This window comes from Hetaerina americana, unplaced genomic scaffold, assembly GCF_022747635.1.
Source record: "Hetaerina americana unplaced genomic scaffold, ioHetAmer1.1.p SCAF_5, whole genome shotgun sequence".
NCBI classification, from domain to species: domain Eukaryota; kingdom Metazoa; phylum Arthropoda; class Insecta; order Odonata; family Calopterygidae; genus Hetaerina; species Hetaerina americana.
Window position 1 is genome coordinate 10704828 of NW_027287095.1, and position 13435 is coordinate 10718262.

A 13435-nucleotide genomic window follows, 5' to 3' on the forward strand; every position below is an offset into this window, starting at 1 on the left:
TCCTATTCATGTCTCTTTCCAAATTTACTATGATTTTGATGTTGCCTAAGAACCATACACAATACACATTTCTCCCATTTACTTTTATGCATGTTGCACATTCTTTCCTAATTGGGATAGCTTTTCTGTGATCAATTTGAATGAATATGGAGATGGAATATCTTTTCCTCACTCCTGTTTTTTTTGTCATTTCCCTACTTTCATTTATCTCAATTTCTGTTGACTTTTGCCTTGTACAAATGCAGTATCATACATTTGATTAAACCACTCAGTACCATGGACAAAAAAAATACCCTGCACTTTGATAATCAAAAACTCTCCTAAACTAAACTTAACCTGTCACCCAAGGTACACAAACCAGGAATTGGCTCGAGTCATTGTTTGGGAATGGTAAGGATGGAACTGTTTGTATTTGAGTAGCAGGACTCAAGGTGCCAATTCAGAAGTACAGAATGTGCAGTGCAATTCTGGCCTCATTGTAGGATTGAAATTATTAAAATATCTTTGATGGCTTTTGTCTCTTGGAACCAACTACATTAGTGTCTCTTCTTTGTGCGTAGTGGTTTCCCTTTGAAGCGAGCATAGAGAAAAATACAACGATCATATTTCACTCTATATGTACAATCATCTGTAAACTCTGCTCCAAAATATTTTTTTAGTAACAAGGTACAAGATCTTTCACAAACTACTTGAACTCAAATTGTTATTCGTAAGCAAATGGAGCAAAAATCAATTTGTAACCATTGAGGGAAGTCAGCTACCACTTTTTAAATCTGGGACTCCAAACATGGAGGCTGGAGTTTTGTCTAGCAATCCAGGTATTCATACTTTCAGTTGTTTGGAAAGCTTTAATAAAAAAGCTCAATTCTATTGGTGTAGACGTGTTCTCTTTGTGTTTTTTCAGCGTCAACTGTCATGTTGTTTTCTCAGAAGTCAGTACCATTACATTACTCAATTAGTTATGGCTGAAATTGTCTCTTTTTGAGATCTTCAGCAGCTGCATGCCATGTAGAGGACACTATTTCAATTTGAATATTTAAAAATGTAGCGAACAGAATACTAATAATTGTTTTTTAAGTTCTCTGTGCCTCCCACTCTACACTTCTGTAGTACTGTGAATATATTTCAAAGCCATTTGACATGAATGGGCATCAGACATAGCAGGCACATTTTATAGTTCCGGTGGGCATTGCATTGCTGATGTTTACCTTTTAAGATCAGGGAATTATTTTGCTGAACCTAGAAAAGTCTGAGTAAAAGCTTGATTAAGATAATCTTGTTCTGTAGTCGATTTGGGATTTATTCCTAGCATATACTCAATTCCTGATGTTATTATTTGAAATTTGAAATGTGTTGTTAGTTGACTAGCAAATAATCAATTAGGTGAGGAAAGGTTTGTTGGTATATATGATGCTAAGTACACCCTGAAGTTCTAATGATTATTTTAACAGTTACATGTTATTCTTACCAAAAAATAGTTACAAGTGAACCATTTCATAAAGTTATTTCTGTAATATTCTTAAGCATTAAAAATACATCCTCCTGTCTTTACATTTATAAGAATGTCAACTTGCTTGAAAATTCTATCATCCTAATTAAAATACTGCATGTTCACCTTTGTGAAATTTTGTATCAGGTGCTTAATTTTAGCATTGTATGGAAATATAAGTAAAATTGGTTTTTAATTGGAACCTAAATTCTGGTTCGTTATTGTCTTTTTTGAACAATTAAGAGTGTATGTATTAAGAAAGTTTTATATGGCTGCTTCAATGCAGAGACAAAGAGTTCTAACCCAGTGCATATCCTTTTGTGCGTAGGCATTTATTTTGCAGAGCATTCCTCAAAAAGTAATCAGTATGTGTATGGCATTGGTGGAGGCACAGGATGTCCAGCTCACAAGGACAGGTCATGTTACATCTGTCATAGGTACGTGTCATTTTTCATATGCATGTAACTTGTCTCTGATGCTTTTTTATCAGGAATAACTAAGGCACCATCAAATTATATTCTAGGCATCTTCTTCTTTGCCGTGTGACCCTTGGGAAGTCATTTCTTCAATTTAGTGCAATGAAGATGGCACATGCTCCACCAGGGCATCATTCTGTCATGGGCCGACCCAGTGCCGGAGGACTTAACTTTCCTGAATATGTTGTTTATCGAGGCGAACAGGTATGTGGTCTTTGGATTACTGCATGTATAGGTCATTGCGAATAGTGGTTAGCTCAGTATTTTGTATATTTTTATATTACCTTTTAAAATGAAATTTTTCTTTAGCTTTGTAGAAGACCCTAAGGCAGTCTTATTTTATTATTTTTGGGGAATTCTCATTCATGAGTTAAGATTCTAAGGCGAAGAGGTTCTTATAGGCATGGAAAACTACTAGGTGACTTAGTGGATACATACAGGAAGCAGGAAAACACATAGGTGCCAACTGAGGTGATCTTATGGAAAGAACCACCATCACCGGGGCAAAAATACATATTGTGCGACAGCCACTTCCTATGGAGAAGAGGTCACATATGAAGCTGTGAGAGCTGGAAAAAAATTGAGGCAGGGACTGGAATCAGAAAGTGAAGGACAGCATGCAAAAAAGACTATGGGGAATGTTGACGAACTGCAGGAAGAGTAATGCGCAGGGAATTGTCTAGTGGCTCTAACAACGCACCTCTGGGTGTGCACAGTACAGATGATATAATTCAAGGTATCATCATCATTAGTTATTTTGCCATTTGGCAGGTTTTCTCGTGATTGACCTCCATACCAGTCTGTCCTGAGCCAGTCTCTTTGTTTCTTTATACTTTCCCCCAATCTTAAACATGTCCAATACCTTACATATATATCTCTTCCTCCTTCATCCTCTATTCCTTTCAATCATCCCCTTTAACACAGTCTTCAACAGGCACTGCTTCTTCATACAATACCCTAACCAATTAGTCTTCCTTTTCTTGATCTCTGCCAATTATGTCTCTTCTCCAATCCTTCGTAGTACCTCCTCATTCTTCACTTTATCCTCCCACTTAATACCTTCCATCTTCCTCTGGATCCATAATTTGAAGGCCTCTTACTTTTTGATTCATATATCTGCAAAGCCCATGTCTGTGCTCCATATAACATTGAAGGTAAGAGTAACAATTAAAATTAAGGCTTAAAAATTCTCCAGGTGAATTAAAGAAGTATCCACGATAAAACAAGGGACTTTGAGACTATGGCAGATGCATGTAGTCCCAGCATAATAATAAGCACAGAATCTTGGCTTAATGATAACATTACATAGACCGAAAATTTTTCATCAACTTTGAATACCTGTAGAAGAGATTGAGGTGGGAGGAGTGGAAGAATATTCATTTGCATTAGTGACAACATAAGCTTTTAAATTGGCTAGGAACGCTCTGTGAGGTTTTTTGTGTAAGGATTTATGAAGGGAAAAATGGTAAATAGCTAAAGATAATTGCTGTGAATATAAGCCTAAGCCAAGATATGCACTTGTTGTAGATAATTGCTGACTATTGATCTGAAAATTGCCCAAGGTCACATCGTCATAGCTGAGGATTTAAACCGTCCAGGTATAGGGTAAACTAGAATAATTTTGCTGTTTTGAAAATTCTGCATTTTAATGCATATTAGCTCAGTTAAAAGTTAGTCTCGGCATCTCCCACTGTTTTTTAAATTTGTCTAAGATTCAAGAAAGTTAGTAGAAAAACCAAATTTTAAGGGGGAAAATGACCACAGGTTAAAAATAAATGTAAGAAAAAAATAGAAAAAGTTTTCATTTTGAATAGAAATATTTCAGAATGGAACAAGCTGGCTTGAGAATTGATTGAGCCCTTTCCATCAAATGTTAGGAGTTTTAAGAAGAGTTGTAAGGCAGCCCCTGGGTAATGGGCCAGGTGATAAACCTGGCATTGTCTGTTTGCGATATTGGTGTGGATGGAGTGAGAAGTTGGACAGTGATAGTGGGTGATGTTGGATGGGGAGTTATTTTGGATGGGGTATGATGCGTGCATATTTTGGACAGAATGTGATGTTGGACAGTGAATGATTTTGGGAATGGTGTAATACTGGGCCACGTGTGGTATTGCTTTGGGCTGAGCCATTTCTGGTATTCCTTTATGTTTTACTTGATTACCCGTATAGCTGTTCAGTTTTGATTTTTTAATGATCGTTTTTGTTATTTTCCTGGTAAAAATCAGCTGTGATTCTGGGGACTTGTGCCCCACCTGACAATGTCTGTATGAACATTGTAATTTATAATAATAATTTGCAATGAAAATTTTGTTTAAGTATCTGTGTGGTGAATGTATGCTAAATATTGTAAAATATTGTCATGTGATTATATATATTTGGGAAATTTTTTAGTAATATCATGGGATATTAAATTTTCATAAGTAATAATGTCACTAATCCTCTTTCAAGCACTCATCCTTAAGTCTAAGCACTATACACCTACAAGTTTATTATGATCAAAAATTAGTACAATAATGAAATTTTTCTAGCTTACATTTAAATGTTCTTGCAGCCGTAAACCCTATGGAAATGCTACCACTTCCTGTTAAAATTGAACTCACTGGAGGCAATTAAGGTGCATTACCACTGCTTGTTGTTTCCATGGTACACTGTAAATACAGCCAGCTTAATCAGGATTCAAATTTCAGTCATTTTGTTTAACTCCGTTGATCCATGCATTTATTAGGATTTGTTCAAAATCCTGAATCCATCCATAATTCAAATACAAAGCTTCAATTTACCATTTTGGAATGAAAGCAGTTAATACTGTGCCCCAAATACTAGTTTAAAATCCAGGATAAATTTAATAGGGCATAGTCCCAGCTTCAAAATGTATGCTGATTTCTGTGCACGAGTAGAAATGTTGTTATCCCATGATCATGGAAATTAATGGATGTATATTCCAAATTCTTGTTTTCTCCCCCATGACTCACAAGGTGAATGACTCCCAAAAAATTCAGTTTCTTATAACTTGAAGTGACCAGGTGTGTCATTTTTTCAGTTGATATTTTCTTTTAAATTCTAGGCATACCCAGAGTACTTGATTGCATACCAGATAGTCAAGCCAGAAGAAACTAACAGCAGTGGAGATTGTGAGGGTAGATGATTGCTGCCTGGGTCATTGGTGGTGAAGATGATTGGTTGTAACAGAGCAAGTTTGAGGGAGATTGGGGGGGAGGTTGATAATGATTGGGCCAATGCGTGCTCGTCTGCCTCGACCACAATCACTTCCTTTTCACCGTACCCCATTTCAAAATCTCTGAGAGTCAATGCAATGGCGTCTCCTCCCCAAGCCCCACATTCCTCTCTGTTTTGCTCATTTTTACACAGGCTGTGTGGAGGTTGGACCCCCGGTGGGAGCAAGGGGAACGACTTTCAAAGGAAAGGCCCTGGTCTTTCTTCCAGGGAAGGTGATAGCAAATGTGGAGGCATTTTCCCATGCCTGAGCTGGAGGGGCAGCGTTGCGGATGCGGTTGCTCGTGCTGCCTTGTGACATTCCGTCGTGGAGGTTTAGGCCATCTTTCCCTATCACAGCCTCCTTGGCATATTTTAGCATTTGGCAATGTGAAACACATCATTGTTTTTTTAATGCTCTTATTGTGTTGATGTGTGGAAGAGCAACTGCCATGGCAGTAGCTTTTGAAGCCGAAATGTGATAATTTTTTTTAAGTAGTTTTAAATAAGTAACTGATGCTTGATCATAATTTTCAAAAGCTTTTCCCTCCTGTCGTATGTGTGTGAATATATCCATGTGGTCCATTGTATTTGTGTGTACATTTTAAAAATTCTCTTCTTCCTTGTGTGATTTTACTCCCAAGAACAACAAGCTTTTGACTGCCAAATGAGTTTCCAATTTATACAGTTTTTGAATGGATTCACTTTTGTTTTGGAAGGTGGGCTTTCATTAATGCTTTTATGTGTAATGTCTCAAAGTTCTTCCATGGTAACAAAATTGTCGTTCATGTTCCTATTTATATTACATATGTATTGTTTTGTGAAAAAATGAATGAGTTAATATTTAAGTCCTTGAATTCAAATTATTGTTTTTAGCTGGTACTAGAAACTTCTTTATAAAATATCCAATTGTTTTACCCGATGCTGTTCCATTTTGCTATGCACTTCAGCATTTCTGGGCATAATAAATGAAATTACCTACTCAGCCAAATAAAAAGTTTTCTATTTCATCAGTTTGTTTGAGACTTTAATCAATTGAATTGTGTGTTAAAAAAATACACAAATATGCATCCTTCAAATTGCACATTATTAAAGGTGTAAGGAATGTTATTAATTTTGCTCAAAAATATATCTTGCTAACAGTATCATGTAAAAGTAAGCAAACTCAGTGTCTCCTAAAATATATTGTGCTACAGTAAGATGGTGCTGGACATTAATTCAGTGCACATGTTTGAAGTGTCTCAAGAAGGAAGTGATTATCATTAATGAGAACAACAGCAGGATCTAATGAAAGACTTAGCAATTGCAATGGCTTGAATGGTTTTTAAATTTGAGTGCTTAAGTTAGAATGATTGCAAAGACATGTTGCAGCATTTACATCCTTAAAATTTTCCAAGATTGCAATTTCAGCTGTAGCCTATTAATTGGTCTAATGCAATTGTCAGGGATGAGGTAGCAGTATTTTACCCGGATACTTATTGCTAAAATTTAATTTATCATGTAGAAATCTACCTAAGAATTCATGTGACTGATTTCTTGGTAGTGATTTGTATTTAATCCTGAAAATTAGTGAATTGTTGTGGTATATGCACACCATTTAATTTGGTACAAATGTTGTGTAAATGAATTATGGAGGCGTTGGATTTATTGCTGCTATTCCCTTCACAAGCTTTTTTTACCTTAAATTTAAGTGGAAACATGCAGCAGAGATCTTGTAGCTAAAATATAAATATTGCTTGCTATTAAAATGAATTTGATAAATATGAATACTTGAAATTTGGGAGGTGAAAATGGGACTGTGCTGCTCAGTGTGCATGAGTACTACCCTTATTATGCCTCTGTATTAATTGGTAATTGGTAAAGTTGGTTATTCTTTTATCACTCTGGTAAACAGTCATTTTTTTGTGTGCTTGTGATGTATGTTACTGAATTTGTGAATTTGCTGTTTATGTCTTCTGTGATTTAATTGTTAAGAAAAGACTATGATGAACTTCTGCCATATTTAATCAGATACCATGCATGCCATTTTAATTAATATTAGAGGTAAATGTGTCACAAAAAGATGAATCTATCTATCCATATACTTCAATTCAGTGAAAGGTTATTTTGTTTTACCAGTGATGGGATCGTGATGTGATGTGCGTTAAATTAGCTAACGATGTAAGTGCATGTTTTCCAACTGCAATCAAAGTGTTAAGAGCTGAATTATCAATGATCATGCTATTTTACACATTCATGTAGGAATGTCTTACGTAGTCTATTCTTATGTGGCATTTTGCATTGTCTGTCGTTGTTTCATAATAATATGATGCTACAGTAATGCCTCTGAAAAACTTCCAGTGGAATGGAACAAAATTCAGCTCTGTCACTATATTTGAGTTTTTGTTGGGATTTTATTATGAATATACTTGATTAATAACTTAATTAGGTATGGGTATACTGTGGGTAATTAATTAAGTACCAACCTCTAATTTTCTCAAGGAAAGACTTAAAGTACTGCCAGCCATTATTTTTTCTCAATATTGTTACTATCAGTAGTTAACCAGTTTAGGGTAAGTTTTTCATGGCATTGGATGCCATTACACTTTTAAGCTCCGACTAACATTGCACTAAATATCCTTAAAAAACATAACATGTTACAATAACTCATTATTTAGCACTGTGTACTAGCTTCCTTAATTCCATCCATTTCTTAGATCCATCTTTTTTTTTCAATTTACATTTCAGTTGCTCAGAGCCCTTGTCATGGGTGAATTGTCCATTTGTAATGTTTTGGTACAACCAATTAATGATACTTAGCTGAAACATTATGCATGCATAATGTAGTAAGTTTATCATGCCAAAATATAATTAATACAATATTATCACCTATCATTCGTATATTTGAAAATGTTGTCAAGTAACTTCAGTGTTTATATCAGCGGACATAATTAACTAAGAGCAAGGGATTCTAGACATTTGAATCATTTACTTTATCTTAAAAAATGTATTTCTTCCCCTGAATCAATCCTCAAAAATCCATTTATCTCTCTCAGGTTTTCCTAATACAAGTGCAGTTCGTTTATAAAGTGGAAAAAATGGCTGACCGAAGTTGGGGCACACCGTAAGGTGGTTGAAATCATAAATTGTTTCATTTAGATAGAGGCCACACAGGAACGCAAACATGCTTTCAAAGGCGCTGGTTGTGGATATTTCAAACTGTATGTTATTCATTACCCATGCAGTTGAGTTTTTCTAAGAGCGAGATAAAAATATGTGAACTACGTAGTGCGTTGAGGCAAAAAGGTGGATGGCTGTAGGTTGGAAGCCAAGAATTATGGTGGGCAACCTAGAGAATGTTCCAAACTCTCGGATATGATATCAGCAAGCCAGTTTAAAGTAACATTTTGAGGGGAAAATTGCAACTCGAATGTTGGTAAATATGGCAGTTACATATATTTTTCATCTTTCAAGGTTTAATTGCACACTGATACATAAGCATTATGTATATAATCTTCTACTTATAAAAATAACAATTCTAAGCTGAATGTTGAATTTTAAAAGGCTGTTTTAGTTTAACAAGCTTGGCTTACAGTCAATTATTTACCTAAATTGGGAATATGGTAGCTCTTCACTAACGCACAACCATGCCAATTTTTGTCTGCTGTGATCAATTCTTATCATTTTCTTACTTATGAAATGATACTACCTATGTACAGAAACTACATGTAAACAAGCATGTGTGTATTTTGAGTCATATGGTAAATGTCATATTGTGATACATTATGGAAATGATCCTCAGTTTTTCAGAATATTGTCTTGTATTCATTTTTTGTGAAGGACAAAAATTTTTTAGACACGGTAATTGAGGGTGCATGGTACATGAATGAAAATGGTAGCTAAGATTCACTTCTTGTTTATGGAACCAGCAAATTACCCTAAATCATTTTGAGGACATGACAGTGAAAAGTAGTTATTGAAAATTATGATATTATTAAAGTATACATTTTCTTTCAGATGTTACATTCAGACCTTGCATCCTTTTAAGGAATGAGAACTTTCTGCTACTTCTTAGTCATATTGGATGTCCATGCTAGAAATTTTTTTAGTAACTACTTTTGCACATGGTGTCATTCATAAATTTTCATTTTTGATATTATAAATACAATTGATATGTGCAAAGTTTTGCCATAATCGAAGTTGTGAATAGTCAGTGCATTTTGTTTACTCCTGACTGGTGAAGTTTGTGACCCTTGTATATTTTTGCCCATTGGTTGCCTAATCAAATGTTCTTTATTGGGTATTATAAAGTGCACTTGAATATCACAGTTGAGTGGGGTCAAATAACAGATGTGTGTTATCTGAGTGTCTGCCCTTTTCACTGTCTGTGATTAACATATTTATTATTTATCAGCATTCTGATATTTTACTGAAGTTGTCCTATTGAATATTTTTATTTTGTTATGTTAACTCTTCATGCAAAACATTCAGGATTATTTGGTTTTTGCTCATTTATATTCTTGTGATATACTGTTGAATCGATGGATTCAGTGCATTTGAGGAGTCTGTGGAAATTTAACTGTCCACCACACATTAGTTTCCAGTTCGTGTTGGTTGTTGGAATAACGTAATTGTAAAGTATTAGGAGTGAATTTTAAAATCATTTCATTTTTCTGCAAATGCATTGTTATTTAAGGGCATTTTTATTTTTTAGTTGTTCTATGATATGGTTAACTGCAAATTGTGATTGGACATATTATCAAACTTCTTACCAATGAGTGTAGTGAGAGTGATGTAATGGATTATCTATGTAACCTTTTTGGTTTGTAAGAGCATTTCTCCCTATTTATAAAAGCCCATGTAAGGAAATCCTCAGGAATAAGCACAATCGTGGGTGCATTTAAAGCAATTCATAATTAGGAAAATTAAAGCTCTCATTTACACTAAACTCTCATTTCATTATTTTTCTGGTCCTGAGAAATTTTTGTGTTAGTGATTCATCCTAACATTAGCTTTAACAAAACATTAATTAGAGGTCTCAATTTTTGGTATAAAATATTCTTTCAAACCCCTAGGCAATCTTTTAATTTTTATAATAGCAGTTTGATAATTATTCGTATTGGCTTTATTGTATTTAATTTTTTCCTGAAGAAGTCTAATGTAACTGGCAAAACTGAGAGTCTAAAAATAGAATGTGGATGGCAGCAGATTCGAAAACATGAAGCCATAGGTCCCAGTTTTAAAAACTCCTGTATATCTGCAGGTTAATATTTATTTTTATTATGATATTACAGCACTTTTTCAAAGTTTTCCTGTTGTTATTATTATAGGTTATCTATTGGTTAATATTGACGTAAGAGGATGGACACTACTAAATAAATATCTTGTGTCTCCTAACAAAACACAACCCAACATCCTTTGGGTTTACAACAAGCCCCTCAGCAAGTTTTCCTGTGACATTTTAAATTTCATACCAAAGATAAATGCAATACTTGTTAATAGTTTTACATTGCTTCCACAATATGCCATAGTTTCCAGAGCATGATCATTGCAATAGATTTTGTGTCAATATCTTTGATATAGTTCATTGTTATGCAATTTTTTTTGCAATATCTAGTTATTGCTAGTAACATTTTCCTCTCATGAATACTCTGTTGTGGTGTGCATGCCCACTGGATTAGTATTAAGAGTGTATTTGGCATTCATCAATTTTTCCAGGGCATAACTCAAATTTGCGCAACACGCACTCCCTAGATAGAACTCTAACGTAATAGACTCTCTGTAGATAGATGGAAAATATATCGCCAGGCAAATATATTTAAGACTATTAACTGATGTTACAACTGTGAGGAACACATTTAAGAATAAATTTGATGTTCTATCAATTTTTTATTGAAGGAAATTAATTGTTTGCATCAAGATTATTTCCAATCCTGAAATTTAATTTAAACACCCAAAGAAAGAATACAAAATTTGTTTCATTCAGTTGGCTACTTATTCAGGGCTTTTTTGTTTAAATTGGTCGTCGGTTTTCTGTTACATTACTCTCATCTCATCATTTATTAATTAGCTGCAATGAAGTAAACCCATGTCAATAGTTAAGAATTTTTTCATGTCCCTGGAATGGTCCCAAATGATAGGTGATGAAATATTTTGGATGTGCATCAAAATGTGCCCAAGAATAATTTATTAGTTATCACTGAGTCATTGTCACACAACCGATTAAGATACAGAATAAAATTTGTAGCATAAAGGAAAAATGGGCTCCAAAGGAATGTAAATGTTTTGTGATAGGAGTTCAGAGGTGAATGAGTGCTTGGTAATACCAAGAAATGTGCACACCTGTAAAAAAAGAATGTAAATTATAATTTCATTAAACTTACATTCTCAATGATTTTACCAATATTCATCTTAGTTTTATTTTTAAATGTCAAGGAAGAATGTCCACAGTACCTAGAATTAAGTGGTGGTTTCATTAATCTTGTACGTATGTATGTACGTACCTCTTGTTATATGAACCCTGCTGAGCGTATGATAATGAGTGTTGGATTACCAGCTATCTAAGAAAAGTATGCATCATCTTCTGTTAGTGTACATGCAGTAGTAATGATTGGTAAGAGGAAAATAGTTTTTACCATCGTTAAGATAGGGGAAAAAATATTGATACAATTTGTGTTCGCTGCGTAATATTAAATAATAAGTAGTTATATTTGCTGTTTAGATATCAATTTGGTTTCAGAATTGCTTTACAATTGTGAATGGGACTTTTATATGGACTGAAGCTGTCATGGTATTAGTCTACTTTGTAGTCTTAGACTGGTATTGCTCATAACTTGCAATATTTAACTTCAAAGACAATGTTAGAACTTAAATACGAGGGTAATCTTATAAGTACCCTATCAAACAAAGAAAAAAAAAATTTGGAAAAAATGGATTTGTATTTCAACATAATCTCATTTCAGCTGTATAAACTTTTCCCAGTAATGTTCAATAAGTTTGATACCCTTTTTATAATGAGAACTGTCTTGCTCCTCAAAGTAGCCATTAATTGCCGACATCACTTCTTCACGGTAGGAAAATCTTTGACCACCGAGCCATTTTTTCAAGTTTGCAAATGGAAAATAATCGGGAGGGGGCTAAATCTGGCAAATAGGGTGTATGAGGTAGCAATCCAAACCTTAATTCATGACAATTGGCCATTGCAATACTGGATTTGTGACCTGGTGCATTGTCTTGATGAAACAACCCTTTCTTCTTAGCCAAATGTGGCCGCTTTTGCTTGATTTCTTCGCTCAAACATTGCAATAAAGTACGCATAATAGTCGCTGTTGATAGTCTTTCCTTTTTCAAAATAGTCAATGAAAATTATCCCAGGTGTATCCCAAAAAGCCGATGCCATGACCTTGCCTGCAGATGAAATGGCCTTTCGCCTTCTTTGGAGCCGGTTCTCCATTTTGAATCCATTGTTTTGATAGTTCTTTTGTCTCAGGTGTGAAGTAATGGACCCATGTTTCATCCACTCCTCTATAAATACATATATATGTATACTCCTCCGGGAGTATATAAGCTAAAGTGCGATTGCGGAGCAAAATACATTGGACAGACAGGGAGGAAATTCCAAGAACGAGTGAAGGAGCATCAAGCATGTGCAAGAAATAAAAAGATGAACTCTCAATTCGCAAAGAAGTTGATTGATAATAACCATAAAAGTGATTTTGATTTTGAAATTTTACATGTTGAAAGCAAAGGCTATAGATTAGATGCCTTAGAACAGTTAGAAATTTTAAATAGTGTTTGTTTAAATGAAAATATTGTTAACGAATTTCTGTATGCCTCCCACTCTCCCCTCCTTAAAGTCCCAATCCTCACGGTGGCCGATGACACACCCCCCTCCCCTTCATCTAACCCTCTCTAATCCCCTGACTCACGAGAGCTCTACAATGTAGACTTCTCCCTCCCGCTCCACATTCCTTCAATCTTGCGGAGGTGACGCCAAACTGCCCTCCCATCCGGCACGCAAACCCATCCTGACTTTACCCCTCCCAAACCTTCCTGATTATCTCCACCCCACCCCCGCCCTGGGTGTATATATAAGAAGGGCTGCAAATGTAGAAAGCTCACCTGATGATGAAGTTTTACTTCGAAACCCGGGTCGTGTGAATAAATCGTTCGTGTGGAACTACAAAGTTAGTCCTTTCATTTATTTATATCCATTATAAATCCTTAGCACTTGTTTTCCTCAACACAGGCACCTTTTCTTTCAAAAATATTAGCTTTT

General features: G+C 34.9%; 1 protein-coding gene across 1 annotated transcript in view; it reads left to right on the plus strand.

The window, feature by feature from the left end:
- Positions 1-11612, plus strand: part of Tnks (tankyrase) — a 44337-nt gene extending 32725 nt beyond the window's left edge. Inside the window, exons 17-19 of the mRNA XM_071592942.1 lie at positions 1818-1926; positions 2013-2169; positions 5030-11612. Of these exons, the coding sequence (XP_071449043.1) occupies positions 1818-1926; positions 2013-2169; positions 5030-5110 (347 nt within the window). The 3' untranslated portion in view covers positions 5111-11612. The remainder of the gene's footprint in view (positions 1-1817; positions 1927-2012; positions 2170-5029) is intronic.
- Positions 11613-13435: the final 1823 nt, after the last annotated feature.